At 44.6% G+C, this 24693-nt stretch overlaps 1 protein-coding gene across 3 annotated transcripts in view; it reads left to right on the top strand.

The window, feature by feature from the left end:
* Window positions 1-24693, top strand: part of ULK4 (unc-51 like kinase 4) — a 1725799-nt gene that overhangs the window by 148152 nt on the left and 1552954 nt on the right. For all 3 annotated transcript variants that reach the window (XM_085631567.1, XM_085631566.1, XM_085631568.1), the window contains one exon: window positions 12477-12576. Coding sequence is in view for 2 of the 3 variants with exons in the window: in XM_085631566.1 (XP_085487692.1) it covers window positions 12477-12576 (100 nt within the window). In the remaining variant the exon portion in view is untranslated. The remainder of the gene's footprint in view (window positions 1-12476; window positions 12577-24693) is intronic.

A 24693-nucleotide genomic window follows, 5' to 3' on the forward strand; every position in this document is an offset into this window, starting at 1 on the left:
TGCCTCATCAGGGGTAGTAAGCACTATATAAATACAATTACAATATAATAATGTCCCCTTATTTGAGGAGATCTCCCACCTTGGATATGCCTATGGTATCCCATGTTCCAAAACCTCACAATTTCACTATCTCCCGCAACCAAGTCCCTTTTCAGAGGGGGTGATTACCTAGTAATTATTCAGGCCCAGCCACTGGTCCCAACATTTCTAAACTATTTACCAAAAAGTCCATGCAGAGAATGCACAATTTGGTTGGCTCAGAATCGTATCCTAGGCAGATGCTGTCTTGCCCATGGCAAAGGGAGGAGAATGATGATAGGCTCATAACTTCCGCTTACGGATTAAAACTGAGAACTTCTGCAAAATTGGACTGTCATTTGTCCTAAGACTGTGTTTTGACAGATCAGGGACAGTACTCAGGTCTCATTAAAAAGGCAGTTTAGTGTCTGGCTATTCAAATGCATAACTTGGATTCTATTTTTATGTTATTCATGGATATAATAACTGTTAAGCAAATGCCTTATTTTATTTTTTCCTTAAAAGAAGCTCCTGTGGAGCAGGTTGGTCTTTCATGGGCTAAGCTCCTCTCAAATGTAACTGTTTTGAGAGTTATGCTTTAGAACTATAAAGCTGTACTATGACATTCTCCATATTCAGCTTCATCTACAATGTCTGAAATGTTGATGGTACAGACATTAGCTTTTAAAATGAAGCCAAGCATTATTCCGCCTGATCCTCCAAATAGGCAGTCCAAAAGATCAAATGCTTTAGGTCAGAAGATTTTTACATTGGGCAGTACAGCTTTAATGTCCTATTATACTGTTTTAGAAACGGGGATTCCCGGTAGGCTAGGGCATGCGCCAGAGCCAGGCAGAAAACCCCGGTCTAGTCAGGGCGAGGGAGGTACACCCTGAGGATAACCCCTGCTCTCCCCCTTGGTAGCTTGGCACGAGCAGACAGGCCTATCTCAGAGGCAATGTGTAAAGCGTTTGCGCAACACACACACACAGCGGCAACACACAAGGCACACTACAAAAGAGACTCCACACAAGGTTATATAAAAATAGCCTTTGTATTATAAAAACACATTAGAATTACAATCACAGATATATACACTTTGCCAACTCGCACCATGTCATAATTTACAGGGGACTATGTACAAGACAGCGCCAATCGGGTCGCTGCCAGAACCATCGCAAAAGTACAAGTAATCAATATAGAACACCCAGTACCTACTGGCAAGATCATAAACTTAACAGCATCACATTAACATAAGGCCTAAGCCCATTAGATAAGGCATAACCTAAAACACCATAGCATGATATTAGGTAACCTCAGAAGAATAAATGCAACATCACTAGGCATAAAAGAATGCATTGTGCAATAACCATGAGGCACAAATCATATTAAAGATCAGACATAACCATGGAACATAATGACCTGATATTAGGTATCACCACATTAGCATTGGGCATAATCACATGAGGCATCTCATTAGGCATCATCATGAGGCAGAAATGCATTAATCATAAATCATATTAGCAGTGGGCATAATCCCAAAGCATCATAGTATAACCTTAGGCATCATACTTGGGCATATAAAATCAGCCGGGCAAACATAGTGACCCCAACAATGCGCAGAACGGAGCCCTCTAGGGCTACTAAACCCAAATGTGCCCAACGTTGCAGCTGCCCGCGTCTGCGGTGTAGCTGTGAGGAATGAGGTCACCAAGTCACTGGCAACACAGTCTACGTGGGAGCCCCACAGCTCTGAAGAGAAGGTTGCCCAAAGTTGCAGCTGCCCGCTCCTGCGGTGCAGCTGTGACCAATGTGAGCCCCTACTCTGGGACTCTGAAAAGTAAATGGTGCCCACCACGCTGCAGCCCAATTCGAGCCCCCACTCACCAGGGCTCCCAGATACCGGGATCGTCTGGCAGGAAAATTGACTCTGGCGCTCCCGGTGCCTCCGGGACCGCCAACGTTGTCAACTGGGAGCCCCACTTACGGGGCTCTCTGGGGGGAAGGTTGTCGAGCGGCGGAGGGAGCCCGCAAGGCTCCAGTCTTCGTGTGCGGCAGGCGCGGGGATCCCATCAGCTCACGTGAGCCCCCTGCGTGGGACTCGGCGACTTCTTGGTTCCTTGGGCGAGGCCCCGTCCATGTCCCAGGCCCAGTTGCCTGACTTCCGGGCTGGCAATCGGGGCCGCGGCGGTGATTCTCTGAAGTAGAACGCAAGGTGGGCACCCGCACTCAAAGCCACCATAAAGCGGCCATGTGGGGTGGGCACCCACCGTATAAATATCCCAATAGCGGGTGGGCACCCGCCAAGATCGGCAAGACGTGGGGTAGGCTCCCACTGTATTTTTAAATCGGCAGCTCTCCCTGGCAGCACGCGGGGTGGGCTCCCGCTGTTCTTGGCCCCACACAGGGGGGAATCCCCCACGCCGGGAATCCCTTGAAGCCTGTCAGCAGCACAGCGCTACAGGATCCACGCTCCTTTCCTCTCCCGGGCAGCAAAGATAAAGCGCTCTTCCTGTACAGGGACAAAGCTGTAGCGCGGAGTTCAGGAATCCAGAAATAAAAGGTCCTTGAGGCTGGGAAACAGCCGTAGTGCTCACGAGGCGCTAGAAAGCAGGAATTATGGAGACAATGCTGGGCAAGATCAGCAGGCAGTAGGGCAGCTCAGCACCACTGGACAGCAGTTCCTGGGAACAGTCTAAATCAAGCAGTGTGGCAATCCTCCTGGCACAGCAGTCTCCACTCTGACAAAAGTCTCTTCCTGGTCCTGTAGAAGGCAGAGGGGCAAAGCTGGGTACAGGCACCAGCACGCAGGGTCCCGCGGCAGTTCCTCCTGGCAGAGTGTCCCCTCCAAGTCAGCACAAGCACAACAACACACATGGGCTCACAGCCCCTGTATTTATACACCTCCCTGCCCTGCATCTGGAAGGGGGTAGAAGCTTCTGGAAGGGTCTAGGGGTAGGGGTTTCTGGAAGGGTCTTGGAAGTTCCAGTCCCAACTGGCACTGGGAGGGGTGTTAGTAGGGGGCGGAGCGAGCCTTGTACAGGGCAGGCACTGACCTAGTCAGGGACAAGGGATTTCTCCGCCCACTATTCCAGTTGCAGACCTCTCACTCAGCCTGACCCTGCCTCCCTGGAGCCACCCACTCCTCACCAGCCCTGGTCACTTCTAGAAACAGACCTGCAGGCAGGCACACAGCACACAGAAATGCCAACTTCTAAAAGTGGCATTCCTAAAATAGTAAAAGTAAATCTGCGCATACCATTGCACAGCATTTATCATTTCCATTGCACACATACCAAACATGCCATACTTATTTTGTTTTATTTAGGAATCATCCCATAAGGGGGGTGTTCCTAATGTTAGCCTATGGGGGGCAGAGAGCGCACACACTCTGCACTGCTAACCAGTGCTAAAGTGCCCAGAGTCCTAAAACCACCAACACCATGTCAGCAGAAAGGCTAGGAGGAAAGCAAAAAGTTTAGGGATGACCCTGCAAAAAGGGCCAAGTATAACATACTGTTTGCCTTCTTTCAAGGTATTTTCATACTTAGTGTGTGATGGCACCACTTGCTGTTCATGGGGTGTGTGTGTGTGTGTGTGTGTGTGTGCGTGTGTGTGTGTGTGTGTGTGTGTGTGTGTGTCTGTCTGTCTCTGTCTGTCTCTGTCTGTCTGTCTGTCTGTCTGTCTGTGTCACAGCTGGCAAGGATGGTAATGATGCCCCTAAGCAATTTATACCCATCTGGTCTGCCCTCTTGATTCTTTAGCTCGTACTGTCTATATTGCTAGGCATTCTTAGAGGCACACAACTGGTGTCTTGGGAGATGTGCAGTCTCGACAACTAGATATGCCATTTTACCAGGAAAAGGCAGATGCTTCCTATATATCTGAAGCTCTATCAAGGTTCGCCACTACTGTAAACAGTCAGCACCTGCTCCACAAAGAATGTGGAAGTGAAAAGTGTTCAAGTCTGCTCCTCTTTGCTTTTGCCAAATTAGGGTGCCATGCTGTACATCTCTTAATTTCTTCAACATTAATCATGATGGAGCTCACTCAAGAACCTTAGGCACAACTAAAGCCTGAAGTACATCTTTCTGTGTCGGCTCCTCTTAAAATGTCCTATTACCCCACATTGCCCAGAGGCTTCTAGGAATTCTGCAGAAATTTCCCTTGTTGTTGCCACTGAACTTTCAGTGGAAATTTCAGTGGCGTTTCCTATGAAATGTCAATAAAAATTGGTTTTCATTCCATGGAGAACTCCCACACATCTGTTTCCACAGAAAGAGTTAACAAGTTTCCTTCGAAATTATATAGAATTTCAGACACAGGGGGTTTTCAATGTCCAGAAATTTTTAGCATAAATGTCCATGGTGTTAAGTACCTGAATTTCTCCAGAAATATTTAAATCCAAGAGAATTCCGAGCCTATTTCGAGTGAATGAAACAACTTATAGGTATTCCACAAAAAATACTGAAAAAAAGAAAAACATTTTTTTACTTCCACTTTGATTGACACAGTGCAAGAAGTGCACTTTATAACAAAGCCTAAAGTGGCTAGTTTGCGAAGACTTACAGGCAACAACATTCTTATTTGAATATTCTTAGGATTTTAAAGGAGGTTGGGTTTCCCGGTTTATGGGAATATCAACCTCCTTATCAAGACAAAACTGTTTTGGAAAGAATACAACAAATATCTTAAAGTGTGTTTAGAAAGTTTGGATCACTGTGCCATGTCTAGGACTTCTAGTCAAGTCATGATTCTCAAAAACCTCTCAGAATGTCATTTGTTTAAGTGGCAGCTATTGTATATAGTGATGGAAGTGGTCCTATTCCATTACGTATTTAAAGGATAACCGATAATCCAGCAATGCAGGACTAACAATGGTTATGTCTGGTTCAGGGCCCTTTATCCTTTACACAACATGGCACAGAGAAGATAGTGGACTACTGCTGTGATGCCACTGCACCAACAGAATGCTGGTTTGCTCTTCTCTGGGTGCTCAAGGGATTACAGAATAGGAGATGGCTCAAACAAACATAAAGAATATAGCTTTTAAGGGTGCACATGCGGGGCAACTTGCCATGGTGTTGGCTGTGAGAAGCAGTATGCCTCACTATCGGAGATACATGTTATATTGAGATATGAACCTTCTGGAGCTACCTAAATCAACAGACACCGGATAACGAAGAAAATATCTTGATTATTGCATTCCTCTGGATCAATCCGAAGGAACAAGGCATGTGGGAAAGACTACACTTAGATAATATGCATGGAACAAATGTGACTTTTTGTCTCAACTTGTGGGATAAACTGTATACAAGCCAAGCACGGTGCTACATGTACTGGGGTCTTTTGGAAAGACAGAACACAGCACTTGAAAGAATAAGACCGTTTATTTAGCTGCTTACAACGACCCCTAGTCAGTCCCTGATCCTGAGCAACTGTGTGACCTGCCAGCTTCTTAGAATCCACATACCGGATTCTAGAGGTGTAAGCACACTGCTTTCCCAGAAACAGCATCACTGTTGCCAGGACACATAAACTTCAGGACATAACACATCCCCCTTCCTTATAAGATTACCTTCCATGCAAGATTTGCATGATTTAAAAAAATATATATTTTTTTATTTTGTTTTTAGCAACAACAAAAAATCTAACAAAGCATGAGTACACCATACATGAGGAATATCAATCCACCACATTCTTGTAAGGCAGTTATAAGAGTACAATGTATTTTGCAGGTTAGTCTGTATCTGGGCTTCAATGACCTGGGTGCAGAAAATCAAAGGTTCACATTGACCGTGCGCGTGGCAACCAACATCCGGGGCAAACATTACATTGTTCAAACTTTTACTCCCGTCCATTCTAACAGTATTTCTCATCCTTTTTCCTCTCCCCCCTCGTCCAACCCCTAGTAGTCTATCCATGGTGCCCAAATCTTTGGAAATTTCCTAGGGCAACTCCTAGCCCTGTATGTCACCTGTTCCGCCACCATATACAGGTCCAGGCTAGCCCTCCATTCCTTAAGTGTAGGTAGTTGCGGGGCTCCCGAGTACTTAGCAATATCTCGTTTGGCTACCACCAGCCCCAAGTTGGCTAATACGAGTTTGTGTCTCGGTATGTCCACCTCCGTAGGGATTCCCAGAAGTAGAAACTTTGGTTCCAATTCCAGTTGGATTCCGAGTATGTTATTCAGCTCCCTCACAATCCGTCCCCAATAAGTTTGGATTGCATTACATTCCCAAAGTGTATGTATAAATGTTCCACAATCTGTTTGACATCTAAGACAATCTGTACTCGCCGCTCTCCCTATTTTATGCAGTCGTGCTCTGTCAAAATAAGTGCGGTGCAGTATTTTATATTGGATGAGGCGCAACCTCAGTTTGATTTCCACCTCACGTGGGTGCATAAGCGCCGCCTCCCAGTCAATATCGTCCATTTCCCCAACGGTCCATTCCCATTTGGTACGAAGTGGACCCAATTTATCAGGCATATTATTGAGCAATGTTTTGTAGGTGAATGAAATGGCGTTGGCTGGGATCTCCTCCTGCAGGAGGCGACCTTCTAGCGGAGCATATTCTGGTATTGTCTCCCCATCCAGTGCCCTTTGCAGCCCATGCATGCTTCAAACGGAGGTACGCATATTCTTGAGTGTCATGAAGCTGGTCTCGGGTTTGGAGTGTGTTGAAAGAGGCCAACACTCCTTTCTCCAGAACAACCCCTATTTTAGAAATACCAATCAAGTCCCACTGTGTAAAGCCTCGTAATTTCCCAATTTCGGTCAACCTAGCTCCTTCCCACATTGGGGTCTCTCTGGTCGTTTTCCGGTCCCACTTCATTTGCTGCTCAGCGCTTTTCCATGTCTCTAGCGCCCTCCGGGTCCAAGATTTGCATGATTATCAAGACACCCAAAAAAACGTAATATGTATTTTGATGACAACTTAGGTCTGGACACGAGTTATAGGTTCACTCTTGCACTCATCTGTACTTGAAAGGTCATTAGTTTCCCTCACCCATTCTTTCCCAGCTAAATCACCACACATGGATACTTTCCTAGCATTATGTCACTTTCCATCTAACAATTACAGTTTGTTGCCCCTCACTTCCACCACTTTCTTTGGTGAAGATAACTTGGAACACCCCTTGTTCATGACGCTTCAGAGGAATATTCACACCAACATACCTTGCACACATTACTTGTTGCTTTTCTTTATGTTTTGGTTGTGCCCTTGTCCATACATGTCTCGATATCTTTCAACCTTCTTACTCAAATTTTGATGGTCAACTCGCATCTGACCTGACCTTGCCAGTCACGCAGGCACCACTACAGTACACTGTACCCTCCCTTTCAGTAGACAGAAAGGTGTTTCTCCTGTAACAGAATGTGGGGTGGTCCTGTAGTTCCTTAACATGTCTTTGACTTGGCTCCTCCAACACACAATACTTGAAACTGCAAATTGAATGCTTTCTCCCATCATGCAATTTAAGCGATCAATTAAATCATTACCCCTAGGATGATATACCGGGGTTTTACAATGCTTGTGTCCCCATTTCTTCAGAAAAGCACAGAATTCCTCAGGCACAAATTGGAGACCATTGTCTGTTAGTATTTTGCAGGGCACCCTTCCCTATGGAAAAAGTCCTCACAATAGCAATCACACAATTTGATTTCATATCCTTAAAAAATGCCACTTCGGGCCACTTTAAGAAATAGTCCATCATCACCACGGTGTATTTTTCTCACATTCAAACCTTCAAATGGCCCATATATATCAATGGAAATCCTTTCCGATGGATGTTTGGGCAGTGCTACTGGGCATATAGTGGTCTCCTGAATCCCATGTGATTACAAGCACAAGGAATGCAATCTCGGACAAATCTTTCAATCTGCCTATCTGTGCCCGGCCACTAGAAGTCCATTTGTGCATTTCTTTTCATCGCTGACATTCCACAGGGGCCTTTTTTTTTTAGCAATTTCATTAATCTATCCCTTTGATTAGTAGGGACCACTAGTCTTTCGCTTCTCCTCACGATAGCATCCACCACAGACAACTCTGTCCACATGTTTTTAAACAACTCCAAATCACTTCCTAATGTCCACCCATGAACCTTGGCAGAGCCTCCATCAATTTCACGAACACAGGACCTGCCAAGAACGCTTCTTTCCATTTGTCTTCTCCTATTGCCCCACAATCACCTCCTGACACTTCTGCTACCATCCATTCATCCTCTTCACCTAGACTATTGTCCTCCAACTGAAATCTAGACAAACAATCTGCGTTGACATTTTTCACTCTAGGTACGTTCTTAACAGAAAATATGTACTCCTGTAGATGGTACAGCCACTTTGCTATGCAGGATGTGGCCTTCCCAGCACCTGCTGTGATAAAAAAGTCCACCTTGTGACTAGTACACACTTGGACCCTCACACCCCACACACAAATCTGAAAATGCTGTACCCAATCCCACCAGCACGCCAGTGCCTCCTTTTCAACCATGGAGTACGTGTTTTACGCACCCTTCAATGTACATGACACATGTACATGACACACAAGCCACCACCCTTTGTTTCCCATCATGCACTTGCACCATTAACATTAAAAGAAAAACCTTTTTTATTCTTGTTCGATTACTTAAAATCATGACGTAAACCTATAATATCAGAGTTTGCAATGTACCATTCTAAAACACGTTGATAAAATAACATAAAATAATGACCTTCAATAATAAGGCAAAATTGATATAGCGCTTTGCTCTTCCATCCGACAGTGACGTTGTGGGATCTGGTTCTGATTTATTGTTTTTGAACTTGGTCATCTGGCACAGTTAGGTGACAGGGACCGGACCAGTATGTTACTCTGTATGATGTGTCTTGTGACTTGAACCCTAGGCAACTTGCTCGTTGGATGCAGCAAGTTGTCTTCAGGAACAGCGACTTTCTGTCTATCTTTCTGGGAGGTAGATATGGGCTATATCACATAACTTAATGCAGTCTGTAAGCTTCTTACTGTGTTATATAAGCATTATTGTAATGTAGTTTCTTATGTTAAAAAATATTGTGATCTCTTGTTTTGCTGGACTTGGGCCTTGTGGCTCTTATATTTAGCCGTGTTGAAACGTTTGAAGGACTGGTAACGGACAGGATATTACTGACTTTAAAATGTCTTGTAGCTTGTCCTTTACCTCAATGCTGATTTGGTTTCAAATTTGTGGAGCCTACTTTTGGTGTTGATTCTGCAGGTCAGAATCTGTGGCTTGGTAGTTTGGTGTGATAGTTTTTATTGTATTTAAGGAGCGCTACGTATTAAATCGGTGAATTTCCCCAACCTGGCTAGTGTCTGTGAAGTGTTGGGGGAGAAACCGATCCGATGCTTTTCTGCAGTGTCTGAGTCTATTTGTCCTGCATAGCGGAGTAAGCAAGCGGTGTCGTTCGCCTGCCATGTTTGGGCAGCAACACAGCAGGTGGAGCCAAGGTTCTTGATGATAATTGCATAGACAAGATGCTAAATCATCCCGCCGTGCCCAGGCTGGGTTGAACTCCGCGATGGGCATTGCGAGAAGCCTCATATAAGTGATTTTCCTATGTGCCTGGGCTGTCAGTGGTTGCTTGAGGTACGGCTGGGAATTTTCCAGGATGTAGGAGGCATCCAATGTAGTGAAGTTGCTTCTGTGACAGAGGCTTTTGCTGTCTCATTTGGATGAATCTTTTATGACCGGCGTGTTCACTGTTTTTTTTCAGGCTGTAACTGGAATTTCCCGTTATGAAGATTGCAGGTTTCAATCTGCAGCAAACATATGGCCACTGCCAGCTATGATTGCCATGGAGAGCCTGCCTTTTCAACAATGGTTTTAATTTGTGCTTTGAGTGAGGACGCTACGGCTCGCAGGGTACTGATATCACATTATATCAGGTCTCCTATGCATGTGAGATCAGGGTTGACAAGACCCAGCTCAAGCCTCATACTTCCTCTCCTGGCCTGCCGAGCAAGAATAAGGATTTTTGTAGGCAGTGTTTTGAGAGTTCATGAGACATGTGTCCAGCGCTCTGGGGAAACCTATATGACTGTAGTTAAGTGAGGGAATTAGTTTAGCTCTCAGGACTTTTTGTATAGGTTCCTCGGGTGGGCTATTTAACTGTTGGCTTAGGCGTTTCAGACTGTGGATAGCTCCAGCTCCCTTGATTCTAAGATATTTTAAAAGAGCCCCTGGTTTGACCCCCTTCAGAGAGCCAGACACCTAAGCAGTTATAACTTGTGCATGAGTTTATTTGCAGGTCCTCGAGTTGCCATTGGGCACTTTTCTTGCTTGGGCATTTCCCAAAGATGACTCTCTTGGTCTTCCCCTGATTCACAAGAAGTTGGTTATTTTGATTATACCTGTAGAGCTTATTGAGGGCTCTCTGTAAGCTGATTCGGTGGTGGTCCATGATTGCGAGATCATCAGCATACTGGAGAATTTGGAGGTGCACTCTCCTCAGCCTTGGTGTTATTAAGCTGGCACCTTCCAAAGATTTGCCCAGATCGGCTGTATAAAGGTTGAAAAGGAGGGGAGCCAGCACGCCGCCTTGTTTGAGACCGTTGTTAGTATGATGAAGTGTGACTATTGAGGAGTTAACATTGGGTGCCTTTGAGTCTGCCTTATGGAACAGGCCAAGACTTTGAAAAGTTTGATGCAATATATGAATGTCTATGGGAGTTTCACGCAGGGGATGACAAGTACTTGTGGATTGAGGCATACAGTTTTATGATCAGCCCAGGGGTCTTTCTGGTGGTAAGGAGAAAAACAAGCATGCTTGCTTGTTCCATAGTTTACAGCAGCAGGAATCTGCTGGGATGCTGCTGGCAAGTAAGCACGGATGACACTCTCTGCAATGGGGAATCAGTGTCAGTGGTGCCTCTGCAGCTGAAGGAAGAGCAACCTTGGGAGCAGGCTCCTCCTGTCTAACTCACCCTTGGTATTACTATGAGGAGAAGGAGCCACTCCTATGGAAAGACAAACTTCTATTTCAATGATGATTTGACCATCGCACTTTAGCTCCCTTCTCCTTTAGGAAGTTTTCAGCGATATCAGTAGATCACCTGGTTTTATGGAGGTGATATTCCTTTGGTCTGGATGAATTCTTTAGGGTCTCGTGACAATCTGTCTCCAAGGGCCAATTGAGAGCAAGAAGCAAGTCCTTTTTCTTTTTCCCTGCAACTCTTCAGCTGAGTATGACTAGTTCATGGGTCCTTCATGAAAGCAGGGCCTTTCTTAGAACTGCAATCCATTTACTGGGCTCATTTGTGGATGGAGGTGCTTCAGTACTTATGAAACTGGTGTAATACAGTGAGGAGGCTCTTCACTTTTTCTCAACCAAGCTTGGTCTTGGGGAGGAGGGGGGAATCCCAAGTCAATGGTGACAGCAGCAGTCTGTGATCCACCGCTCTGCCTAAAGATAAGGGTATTGTGACTGTCAATTCTTATGTCCATGTAGTTCATACATTCCACAGGCAAGGTAGTTCAGTTATAGTCCCTTAATTGTTCACCATAGGCAAGCACACTGAGACTGACTTGCATAGAAGCAAAAAATAACAATCTAATTGTTATACAACGTATGCAAGCACTATCTCAACTCTAAATTAAAATGTAATTTATTTTTCTTGCAATAATTGAATACTCTCTAAACCGAACACTATTTTAATTTGTTTAACTACATTATAAAGTTATAACGCTATTGTAATTCTAATATTGATCTTCTCCCTATCACTATTTTTCGTTCTAAATCTAAATGTATTACTTTTTAGCTGTATTGAATGTATTCTTAAGCTAAATTATACATACAAAAATAGTAATCCTTGCTACAATGCTAGCGCAATTTTATTCAATGCATTTTTAATTTATTTTTATGTATTACATTATTTTAAAGCTAACCATATATCTTTGAATTATGTTATTTTGAATATAATTAAACTAATAAGAAATGCTATTCTAACACTAGTCTTGATTCTAAAATTATTTTTCCTTTATGTACAGTGATAAACCCCTCAATTTAAAAAAGAATTTCATTTATTTAGAAATAATTTATTTAATATCTTATAACATGTTCAGGTGATAAGAGGATGTTATAGAGTTCTAGGAAAGGGGATTCAAAGAAGTTGGGCTTATGTTATTTATCAGTAAACACTTGAAGGAAGAAATTTCATGAGATGATTTCGAAAGGATCTGATATTGAGTAACTACTGCTTGGAACATATAGAAATATTTAAAAATATATATATTCTATGCACATTTAATTCAAGCTTGAACATTCGTGTGGCATCGTTTCCATTTTTTTACAGTAATAATGTAATTAGAAAGTTTTAAAAAGAGGTGAAGTATTGTCACTTAAAATCTTTAGGACTTGTAAATCCTTCACATTTATTCATAAACATAAAAGGTTCAAGGAATGCACAATTGTTAAAAATGTATTTCGTATTCAACAGGTTCGTCTTACTCATGGTATCAAACACAAGAACATTGTCACCTTCCATGAATGGTATGAAACAAGTAACCACCTATGGCTCGTAGTAGAACTGTGTACAGGTAAGTGGTAAAGAGTAGTGAATACGTTTACTAATGAACCCACGCTCACCGCACTCAACCTGTTTGTGAAATATTCGGATACGCTTTGAACTGCCTATGTATTGTGTCCTACTGTGCATGATTCTTAGGGCAATCACATGTCAGAATGTTCATATAAAAGGCTACGTGTGGCATCAGATATCAGTACTAGTAATAATTCTTGATGAGCACTCTGCCTGCTTTTTTTTATGTCTTGTCTCGTGGCTCAGCTTATAGAAGTCAGAGACATATTGTAACGGGCTATGGTGAAAATGGCACAGGGGGGCAAAAATGATAAAACACATTATCTATTCTTGTCACTTCCGGCACCCTCCTGCAAATAATTGTTGATGGTGTATTTCAGTTTTTATTTTCCACATGATCATTTCTGCTCCATGATTTCTTCTATGCAAATAAATGCCTCGTCAGGTTGGAATGGGGTGGGGTGGCGGATCAATGCACTTGAGGGATTTGGGAGATAGGTTGGGGGGAAGCACTGTACAGCTGGGCCTGGGTGGTCACTGTGAGGGGATGTTGCCACTCTGAGCCTCCTCAAGCAGAAACAATCAAAGTACTAGCCTCTAACACTGTGCAAGCACCATGCATGTGCCACTGTTAGACATGGTGCAGACAACACATTTGGTCTACTGGCAGTGCCATGGTTCTTCCCAGATATGCTTGAAAGCAGTCAGGTTTTATGCCGAAGTTGGACTGTGCCAGCACCAGTTTAGTCCTGAAAACCCCTCCCTCAAGCTCTATGCCTGTCTGGCATCCTCCCAAGTGTGGTGATCACTCTTTACCTGTCCCAGTTCAATTGGGGCTCGAGGTTCCCACCCACCATTCTTACATGCTAATTATTTACAGCTCCAGCAGTACAGAGAGAGATAGAGACAGGCAGACTGAAAGAGAGAGGTATATGAATTAGACATACCTTCCTCCTCTTCTGCTTGCGAGACGTCAGTTTAAAATGTGCCATACCCATCCATTTTAGTCTCTGGCCTGAGAACCTTCCACATTTTCCTTTACAAAAATAATTATTATTGATTACTTTAAGATCTCAGAGGGAATAGCTGAAAGTTACCTCATTGCTACTATTAGCTGCTGGATATGGAAGGATCTAGATGATAAACCACATAAGATTGTTAAGTCTGCGGAGCGCTTCTGTTTGAATATATTTAAGTAATTTTTCCACCAATACTTTTATATCCCAGCCCCATCCATCCATCCCCTACTGTTTTGTCTGGCCTATTGCTTTGCCAACTCTTCTCTCCTCCACAGCACCCCCCACCCCCGCTCAACCTGGTGGCTCTCTGCGCGTCCTCCCACTGGATTGCATACAGCTTGTACCTAGTAGCATGCGGGAGAGTCACCCAGTTATCAATTTAATGATGGCCCTCGGCCTTTCCCTGCACTGCCATTACTCCAGTGGCCTTCATAGGAACTAGCCACCTTTAAGAGTGCTGCAAGACACCCATGATATTGACCTTTATGCATAGCTGTTGGTAGGTGGCCATCTCAAGTGATGTCTCTTTGGCTGCCAGCAATACAGGAAACACCAACACGAAAATAAAGCAGCTACTGCTGGACACCTTCTGCCTCTCCGAAGCGGAAGAGATACCATATCACTGGTTATGGTATGTCCTGAACTGCCTCACTCCGACTCAACAGATTGGGAAGCTGAGGTGCCCACTGATGCCTGAGGCCTCGTTCATGTGCAGTTCAGCTGCCAGCAGTGAGGCCTTGGAACCTAAAGTGTCACTACATAACCCCCCGTTACGTTCTTTGCTTCCCGTCTACCTGCGGCAGACAGTAGCCCTGGTCGAAACTCTGACACCCTTGTGCCTCCGCTGCCTCCAGTGAAGTTAACCATACTGCTTTTTATGCTGTCTTTTTATTTGTGTGGGGGCAAGCTTCAGTGGCGGCTGATAGGGAACAGTGGTGGGGGCAGGGTTGGGATAGGGTGGTTAGAAAAAAAAAAAAAAAAATAGACTTACCTGCTCATCGCCGGTCACCAGCCGCTGCCGCCGCAGCCCCCTCTCCTCCCTTATCGCTATTCTCCTGGCACCATCCAGGCTCCTCGTCTCCCCTAGCCAATCACGACTATGCTGTCACCAGCATGACAGCAGCGCTGTGATTGGTCCCAGTGCCGTGGTTCGCTGCTCAGACAGGGAGTGGGAGCCTGGGCATGTTCTACACCCAGGCTGTGCAATACAGCCGGATGGAGAACATGCGAAGTGTGCATGACGGTTTGGCTGGCCCAAGTTCCACTAAAGATAAAATGCTAAAAACGTTTAGTTATTATCATTTTATTTTTCCTTTGCACTGCTCCAAGAGCAGCGAGGCAACGCTCCTCTGCCTTAGCGGAGAAGCTGCCACTAGCAAACTTGCTATACTGCTTCCTGTGCTGTAGCTTATCTACCTGTGTGTGCGTGTGCAAAAGCATGCCTTTCTGCTGTCAGTGCAGATTCAGTTGTGTGTGTGTGTTAGGGAGGCTAACACATCTGCTGTTGCAGAATCTATGGTTTGTGCATGTGGGAAGTTTGCATTGCTGCTGACAGTGGTCTAACTATCCTGCATGAGACAGCTTACACATTAGCTGTCTGGTATTACAGTATGTGTGTAATGATCATGCTAATGTGAAGCCTCTTCAAACTTGATGCCTCTTTCTTTTGTGTGGTAATGTTTCCCTGACACTGTCTCTGCTGTATTTGTTATATGTAAGTGAGGGACGCTGATGCTTCTGCTGCCCTTACTGCACATTTCTCGATTTTGTAACGTAAACCTACATTACTTTTGCCCATGCTTTACCTGTGTGTGTAAGAAAGCTTTCACCATTGCTGCCTATCACTCTTCCTGTTGTCTATGTGAGGAAACCATGTAATGCTGCTTCCCCTTGTGTGTCAATGGGTTATGGTGTTTGTATGTGAAAAAAGGTGTACAAGTAATTAAATATTGTTCATTTATCATAATTTAAATTTCATTAAAAAAATCAAATATCGTAACTGGAAACGACTTACATTAGAACGAGAGCAATTAATGAATAAATTAACAGCAGCGGAGGAACAGCATAGGAAAGATATATTGGATAGAAGGTCGGACATTACAAGCTTAGAAAAAGTGAGTACTATTAAAGCTGAGATACAAAAATAATTAGCCAAAAAAGCTGCTGCTGAATACCAAACACAGAGAAGGAAAATTTATGAGACGGGGGAGCAAGCTGGGAGAGCCTTGGCATTACGTATTAGACAAGTAACGTCAAAAAATATTATCCCACGCATAGCAGAGCTCGGCAGGATTTATGAGCAGCCAAAGGATATTATAGATGTCTTCAAAAGATATTATCAAATACTGTATCAGGAAGATATGGTGAGAGTGGAGCCATTGGTTGAGTGGACAGGATCAGGGATTAAATTGGCCCATAACGATAGAGAAAATCTAGAACAACCTATCACTATGGATGAACTTTCAGATGCCTTACAAGAGCTAGCAGCAGGGAAGGCCGCAGGCCCCAATGGTCTACCAATCGAGCTTTACAAAAGCTTTTTTGAAGAAACATCAATACTTTTGCTAGACCTTTTTAATGGGGTTATAAATACAGGTTTAATCCCCGAGTCATGGATGAACACCAACATAGTGGTGTTTCATAAAAAAGGTAAGCCCACGGAAAATCCGGGCTCATACAGACCCATATCCTTAATAAATGCCGATAATAAACTATATGCTAAGATCTTGGCAACCCGCCTAGGACGGATCGTTGGGTCCCTGGTCTCCCCTTGGCAGCACGGCTTCATTCCTGGTAGGGGAACCACAGATCATATCAGACGAGCTATTACGCTGTTTGATATTCATGCTGCCGGGGAAGGAGGGGTCGCAATGATCCTCCTAGATGCGGAGAAAGCTTTTGACCGCGTCAGATGGGAATTCTTGTGGAGTGTGCTCGTCGAATTGGGGTTTGGACCAAGGTTTATGAAGGCTATTCAAGCCATGTATGCCTCTCCAATGGCGAAAATTCAAATGATGGGCGAGAGTTCAGATAAGATCTTTATCACGAGGGGGACAAGGCAGGGTTGTCCATGCTCACCCATATTATTCGCACTATACATTGACCCCCTAATACGCCAAATAATCAATAACACAGCAATTAAACCAGTAGTTACAAATGGATTTCAAACAAAAATTTTGGCATATGCCGATGATCTTGCTGTCATTACTACTGATCCCGAAACAGCTATGCGAGAAGTAGTGGGTACCACGAGTAAGTTTGGCGAACAATCTGGCTATCGTCTAAATGTGGGCAAGACACAGGTACTTTGCTCTAAGAATATAAACAAGCTAGACGCCAGATTTGTTGACTCTGTGGTTTACTTGGGGATAACGATCAACGCACAGCCGGAGTTAATAATTAGAGACAACTTCATCCCTCTCATGGAATCCATCCATGAAGGAGAATCTGAAAAGAATGAATACCCTACAGCTCTCAATAATTGGTCGCGCCAATGTAATCAAAATGACTATGCTCCCCAAGGTGCTATACAAATTCCGGTCGATCCCCTTTAAAATAGAGGGGAAAATCATTAAGGAAATAGAATCCATCTTTATAAATTTCCTGTGGCAATACGGCAAGGTCAGAAGATCTTTGAAACACATGTCATTACCTCAGGAAAGGGGTGGTTTGGGAATGCCAAACGTTAGATACTATCATTGGTCTTGTCTTCTTACACAGATGGCTATCTTATTTGAACCAGTGGGAAGAAGCTCAAACCTCCAGAGAAGACAAGACGCGATCCCATCTATCTTTGAATTACTACTTGGCAGTGAGGCTACTGGTGTTTTACTAAGGAGAACTGAAAGGAAATATTATAGTAAGAAGAGACTTAAGACACTCGAAGGAATATGGGGGGTCTGGGCAGCAACTCAGAAAATATTTTCAATCTCCAAATACAATCACCATACCCCACTCTGGAATTCTGGCCTCTTTCCTAATCTAAGCAATGATGGGCCCTGGAGATACTGGGCTGGAAAAGGTATCCTGACACTGGGGCAAGTAATCCTTAGGGATGAGTGTAGAACTCTGGAAGAATTAATACTAAGGTACTCCCTTCAGGGTGTACAAGATTATAAATATGCTCAGGTGGTCAGTACTATCAGATCAATAAGGCCCCGAATCGTCTTAAGGGAGAGGTGTAAATTATTGGATTATTTGAAGGTTGGCGATCCTAGAATTAACGGTGTATACAGGCTGTTTTTGCAGGAATCCCAGGACGATATCGGTAAAACCGAGGCAGCCTGGGCTGCAAAGTTGGAGGATCCGGATATTGACCTGGATAGAGCCCTTGAAATGGATAGAAGAATCCTACGCTCCTCCAATTTAAGAGCTCAACATTTTAAAACATTATTCAATCTCTATTACACCCCCTCTAAACTTCATGATTGGGGCAAGAGGGACAACAGCAATTGTCCCAGATGCTGTAAAGGCCCAGCCGACATCATTCATATGTTCTATAAGTGCGAGAAACTAGAATCAATTAAAATAGAGATCGAATCATTCTGGTTAGGATTGCTGGATGCCCAGATAACCTTGTCTCCGACACTCATGATTATTGGATGTCAAAGTCAATTGAAATTAAATATTGAGACTGAAGCCCTAATTTTCATCTCTACTGCTGTACTCAGAATCTTAATCTCAGCAGCTTGGAAAGATACACAGGCCCCAACCTTTCAAATGTGGTTATCCAGATTTCTAGGTATACATAATGTGGAGGCGGCTCTGTATCAACTCAAGGGAAAAAAATCAAGAGAATTGGGGTTGAAGATTTGGGCACCAGTGGCTGCTTGGCGCACTAGTAGATTGTCGTAATCTTACTGATTTTTAGAATATGGCTACGTCTGTCCTCTAATATTTATACCTTCATTAGCTATACGTTCCTTCTCTCTCTCTTTCTTCCTCTGATTGTGGCAGCTGGCATTTTGTTTTATTATACGCATCTCAATTTCAATATCAATATCGACGCCACATCATTCTATGATTTACAACCTCCAATTTCAATTAGACACTAGAAATGTAATTCGTCAACCGACTTATACATGCCTTGTTCTTGCTTTATTCATATTTTTTTGCTATTTTTGTAATTTGCTTATATCTCATTCAGTTTTCTTATCTAGTCAAAATTGTATTCATATTGTATTGCTATAAGGTAACATGAATCCTCAATAATAAAGAATTAAAAAAAAAAAAAAATCAAATATTTCAATATTTTTAAAATATTACTTTGGAGAGAAGGATTAGTTCTAGCATAAGACTATCCTATTTTAAAATACCAATCCACCATATATTGAATAATTATAATTAAAAAAATTAACAAATATTATTTACTATTGGTGAGGCTACTATCTTGTCTAAAATAAATATGAAATAAATTGAATTTAAATAAGTAAAGACTTAACATTGGTTAGGGTCCATTAATTGTGTTAATTTAATCTCATTAATACAAAGAAGTAAATATTTGGATTGGCGAGAAGTTGTATAAGGGGTAACAAAATGTGTATGACATGTATTGAATTTAATTCAGTTGCATGAAATTATTGTAATTAAATGTTTACTGTAAGTCAATTATTATTTGGAGGTCGGGGGCGGTCACCCAGCTCAAGGAATAACACTATCCAGTCAGGGTGAAACCCAAAACTCACTAAATTAACCTGAACTCAAACACCCTGGTACCTGTGGCACAGAGCAGACAGTCGTAACTTATGGCAATGTGTGAAGTATTGATGCAGTACCAAAACAGTACAAAAGTCAAAATACCGAACCATAAAAATCCCAAACCTAAGTAGAGAAACGGAGTAAAATTTGATAAACAAAATGACACCCACAACGACAACAATTGAATAAGGGGAAATGGAACTATGAATTTTTAAGTTTAAAATCAAAATAGATTCAGAAAGCACTAAGTGCCAATGATTGCCTGTGGAAGTGGTAGACCGGGACTTGGAATGATTTCAGACCAAATTCGATACAGCATGGGTCGGATACACCAAGTAGGTTTGTCCTTGTTTTTTTTTATTTATAAAGTGCCTGGTTAGACCCAACGGTGTGTCCCCTCGCTGGAAACAATTCTCCTGTAGGGAGCAGGAAACAAAAGCCTAGATATTAAACAGAGCAGAGATGCAAATGAGAGACTCAAGGATGGAAAAGTCAAGTTTGTAATCTTTTACAGAAGGCGTTCTCTGAGGGCCCAGCTCGCAAGGAGACAGGTAAGGAGTGGCACTTTTTGCTGCCATATAGCCAAAGGAGCGCGCTCCCATTCTGGCCCTTCGAACTATGGAGATTTTGACCAGATGAGCTCCAGCCGACCTCAAATTGTGGGTGGGATGATAAGACATTAGCATATGATGAAGATAACTAGGGCCTTTTCCCTGTAAAATTTTGTGACAATAGCACAAAGCTTTGTAGAAGATTCTTTTTTCTACTGGCAACCAGTGGAGGGTGTTCAGAGCTCTGTCTGAAGAGGCTCTTCTGGGGAGATTGAGAACCAGACGTGCAGCCGCATTTTGAATGCGTTGCAATTTATTCAGGCATTTTTTCGCTACTCCTAAGTAAAGGATGTTTCCATAGTCCTACTGAGATGTGACAAGGGCATGTACTAGGGATTTCCTCGCTGATAGAGGAAGTAAGTCTAAGGTTTTCCTTAGAACTTTGAGGGTTCCAAAACATTATCAACAACCTTCTTGATATGGGTCTCGAAGGAGACTTTGGGGTCAAACCAAACTCCAAGATTTTTAGTTTCCTCCTCAGGGGAAGGGGTTGGGCCCAGAGTCTGGGGCCACCATGCTGAGGACTAGATAGAGGGGGCCTTCCCCACAATCAGTACCTCAGTTTTAGTGCCGTTTAATTTAAGGAAGTTATAAGTCATCCAGGCAGCAAGCTCGCTCAAGCAGGAAAAAAACTGATTGGCTGCTGATTGCTGTTTTGAGATGAGGTGAAAATTAGTTGCGTATCATCCGCATAGGAAACCATGCTGGCTTTATATTTTTCAACAATCCCTGCCAAGGATCCAATGTATAGGGTGAAAAGAGTAGGGCTCAGTATTGAGCCCTGTGGGATCCCTTGTGAGAGTGGGATGTTTTTGGAAATATGCGGGTGCTGCACAACGTGGAAGCTGCAAGCATGAAGAAAGAAGGTCAGCCAGCACAGAGCTGGGCCCTTAATCTCTGAAGGAGCACGATATGGGAGACGGTGTCAAAGGCTGCACTGAGTACCAGCAGGACCAGTGCAGCAGTTTGACCATCATCGGCGCACTTACACAAGGTCTCAGTTGCTAGGAGCAACGCCGACTCCATAGAGTGGGCTGCTCGAAAACCTGATTGCGAAGGATGGAATAAGTTGTTTCGTTTGATATGGGCAACCAGTTGGAAGTTCACCACTTTCTCTGCAATTTTGGAAAAATAAGGCAGAAGCGAAATGAGGTGAAGATTATCTAACAAACCCGGGTCGACAAGAGTTTTTTTTCCTTAGCGGGAGATCAATGGCCTTCTTCCATTTTAGGGGGACTTTGCCACTGCGGAAGGAGAGATCTAGGAGTAGTTGACATAGGGCAAGATAGCATCAAACCCTTGCCTTAAGATTTTTGGTGAAGCTGGGTCCAATGGGAAACCAGATTTGATGCTCGGGCCAGACCTTTAAGATCCTCCAGCATAGGTGAGATAAATTCCGAGAGAGCGATACCCTCAAATGGGGTATTATTGGGGGAATTACGAGCATCAGGTGGAAAAGTATCATAGATTTTTGCTACGTTCTTAGCAAAGAAGTCAGCAATCTTGTTACAATTCTACAGAGAGCTGGGAGTGGGGCCACAGTTCGCTCCAGTGAGGATAAAGATTTAAAAGTAGAGTTGAGTTCTTTAGAAGAGTTTTCGGCTTGCTCTATTTTATCTGTATAGAATGCACCGCAAGTTTTCCTAATAAGAGCATGATATATTTTTAGCTTATTCTTATATACAGTTTTATTTATGTCGGAAAAATCCTTCCTCAATTGGCGCTCCAAGCGCTTACAGGATTTTTTGGGCTGTCATCAAGTCTTCATTAAACCAATTCAAAGAAATGTTTTCCCCAAATGAAGAAAAAATACAAGAAGAAAGAGAGACAGAAACATATAGGACAATGCACTGTATTAGATCGCATCTACGATTGGCTCCTGAGGCGGAAAGCTGGGAGCAGGGGCAAACCATTTTTAAAATCATTGTGTTGTGTTTTTATTGGCATAATCTCTTACCAGCATCTCTTGAACTCCCACGAACAGCGCTACTCGCTGCAACGATTCCCCTCCTTCAGCCGCCATTCCCGAGGGCGAGGCGAGACACGCCCCCTCGGCTGGCCACGCCCCCTCCAACCTCCCGACCCACCAGCATATAATATGTGTCTTAGTAGGAAGCGCAGTGGACGAGCGCAGCGGGCGCGACTTTTGCGCGCCGAAGGCGCGCCTAAGGCAAGCCCGTCTGCGCCCGTCCGCGGCCGGACGGGGCTAGGGGCACGATACTCTGCCAAAGTAACGTCTTATTCCTCAAAAGAACTCATCGCCCTTCAAGGCCACTGGCCACTTCCCGATCTCACCCGCAGGCGCGTCTCCGCTTTAGGCCTCGCTTCTACCTTCCCCACGACACCACACTCTCCGTTGCATACCCCCCCGTCATCATGTCCCCTCCCACCCGACCCTCACCCCACTACCCCACCTTTGTCTGTATTCCTACTCAACACCAGGTCAGCGGTCAAGCACCACCACGAGCTGTTCGTCCTACTCGATTCAGAGAAACCTGACCTACTGCTCCTGACCGAAACCTGGTATAGTGATTCCTCCCTTCCTGTTCTCCTAGCCACCCTACCCCCCTCTTATGTGGCCTTACGTGCCGACCGCCCAGCAGGCAGGGCCGGTGGTGGGGTCGCCTTAATCGCCCGGTTGGAATTGAACTTTCAATCACTTCCCTTTCCCCCTATCCCCTCTGTTGACTTTTTGGTTGTCCGTTCTTTGCTATCCTCCCCTCCTATTACTTGCCTATTAATGTACCGCCCTCCTCAGCCTTCGCCCTCATTCCTACCGGCATTTCAAGACCTGTTGGCCAACTTGGTGGTCAACTACGCCTCGGTCTTGGTGCTGGGAGACTTCAATTATTGGCCCTCTGACCCACATGAGTGTACGGCCTCTAAAGAATTCACTGAATCTCTCCTGTCTCTCAACTTTATTACGCATATAACTGTCCCTACTCACTCTCATGGGCATATACTCGACCAGGTCTGGTCCCTCAACCTCCCAGTGGCTTCGGCAGCAGTCTTTCCCTGCCCCTGGTCTGACCATGCCCTCATTTCCCTCTCCATTCTCCGCAACCCTGTATCAAAAACTCCGCATGCCAAAAACACCTGGGCGCGGAACTGGAACAAACTGGATTTCCCCTCCCTGACCTCCCTGCTTCGTAACTCCACTCCCACCCTCTCCGGCTTATCATCTACCTCTCAAGCCAAAGCCATTAACACCTGGCTGGCTGGGAGATGTGATTCAGTGGCTCCCTTACGTCGCATTTCCATCCGCTGACCTAAGGATTCCAACAGATGGTTTAACGACCATTTGAAAGAGCTTAAACTGAGCGTCCGACGGGCGGAGAGGCAATGGAGGAAAAATTACTGTCCTTTATTAAAAACTCACTTCCTCACATCACTGGCCAAATATAAAATGGAAATTCTTGCTGCAAAAACCGCCCATTTCTCTGCAAAAATAACGGCCGCTGAAAATAAACCCAGGGAAATTTTTGGCATAGTAAATGACCTGGCATTCTCAGATCGAACCTCACCCCAAATCCCCCCCTCCCAGCCTCTTTGTGATCAACTCAACGCCTACTTCCTGTATAAGATTGTTACCATCAAGGCCAACATTCCACCACCTTCACCTGCATTCGTTGATCCTTCCCCTCCCACCGTTCAATGCCCTCTCACCTCCATTCCCCTCCTTTCTCAGGAATCATTTCTGGAGATCCTTCCCAAAGTGAAGTCGGGGTCTCCGGCGGATGTCTGCCCGGCACGTATTCTGCAGCAAATTTACTCCTGCTGTTCTGAACCCCCTATCGCCTTCCTCAATAGCTCCCTAGCGCAGGGTGTAGTGCCCCCCGCGCTAAAGGCAGCTACTATAGTACCCATTTTGAAGAAACCTGGCGCGGACCCTTCCATCTCGGCCAACTATCGCCCCATCTCCTTGTTGCCCTTCTTGGGCAAGGTGATGGAACGCCACGTCACTGCGGTACTCAGCGCCCATATTGAGACCAACGGGGGGTTGGCATCTCGCCAGGCCGGTTTCCGCCCCAGACATTCGACTGAATCGGTTGTGGTCTCAGTCCTAGATAATCTCAGAAAGGGTTTGGATGACAACAAACACCAGGCACTGGTCCTCCTTGACTTGTCCGCCGCCTTTGACACGGTGGACCATACCATCCTACTGTCCCGTGTCAGGGCGGCTGGAATCGGGGGATCAGCCCTGGTTTGGCTCTCCTCCTTCCTGAGGGACCGCACCCAGGCAGTGCGGCTAGGCCTCTTCTCTGCCACCCCCCTCCCAGTCACCTGTGGCGTTCCCCAGGGATCCTCTCTTTCCCCCCTGCTCTTTAATCTCTATATCTTCCCTCTTATCTTCGCGCTTCAGCAGCTGGAGGTCACCATGTACAACTACGCGGATGATCTCCAGCTCATCTTTGATCTGTCCTCCTCTCCCCTTTCTGTCTCTAATTTCCAGTCTACCATGACATTTATCAGGGACTGGATGAACCACAACCACCTTAAGCTGAACCCGGATAAAACCGAGTTGGTTCTCACCGGTGGTTCATCCAGCCCCTGGAACTCTCTCTTTTGGCCCCCCTCTCTTGGGCCCGCACCTTCCCCCTCAACCACGGTTAAAACACTGGGTGTTAAAATGAATAATCACCTCACCCTTCACCCGCAGATCAGCTCCGTGGTCTCCTCTTGTTTCCTCACTCTCCGCACCATCCGCTCCGTTTCCCGCTTCTTTTCCCCTCAGGCACTCAAGATCATTATGGCCGCCCTGGTGATATCAAAACTGGATTATGCCAA

This window comes from Triturus cristatus, chromosome 10 (assembly GCF_964204655.1).
Source record: "Triturus cristatus chromosome 10, aTriCri1.1, whole genome shotgun sequence".
NCBI classification, from domain to species: domain Eukaryota; kingdom Metazoa; phylum Chordata; class Amphibia; order Caudata; family Salamandridae; genus Triturus; species Triturus cristatus.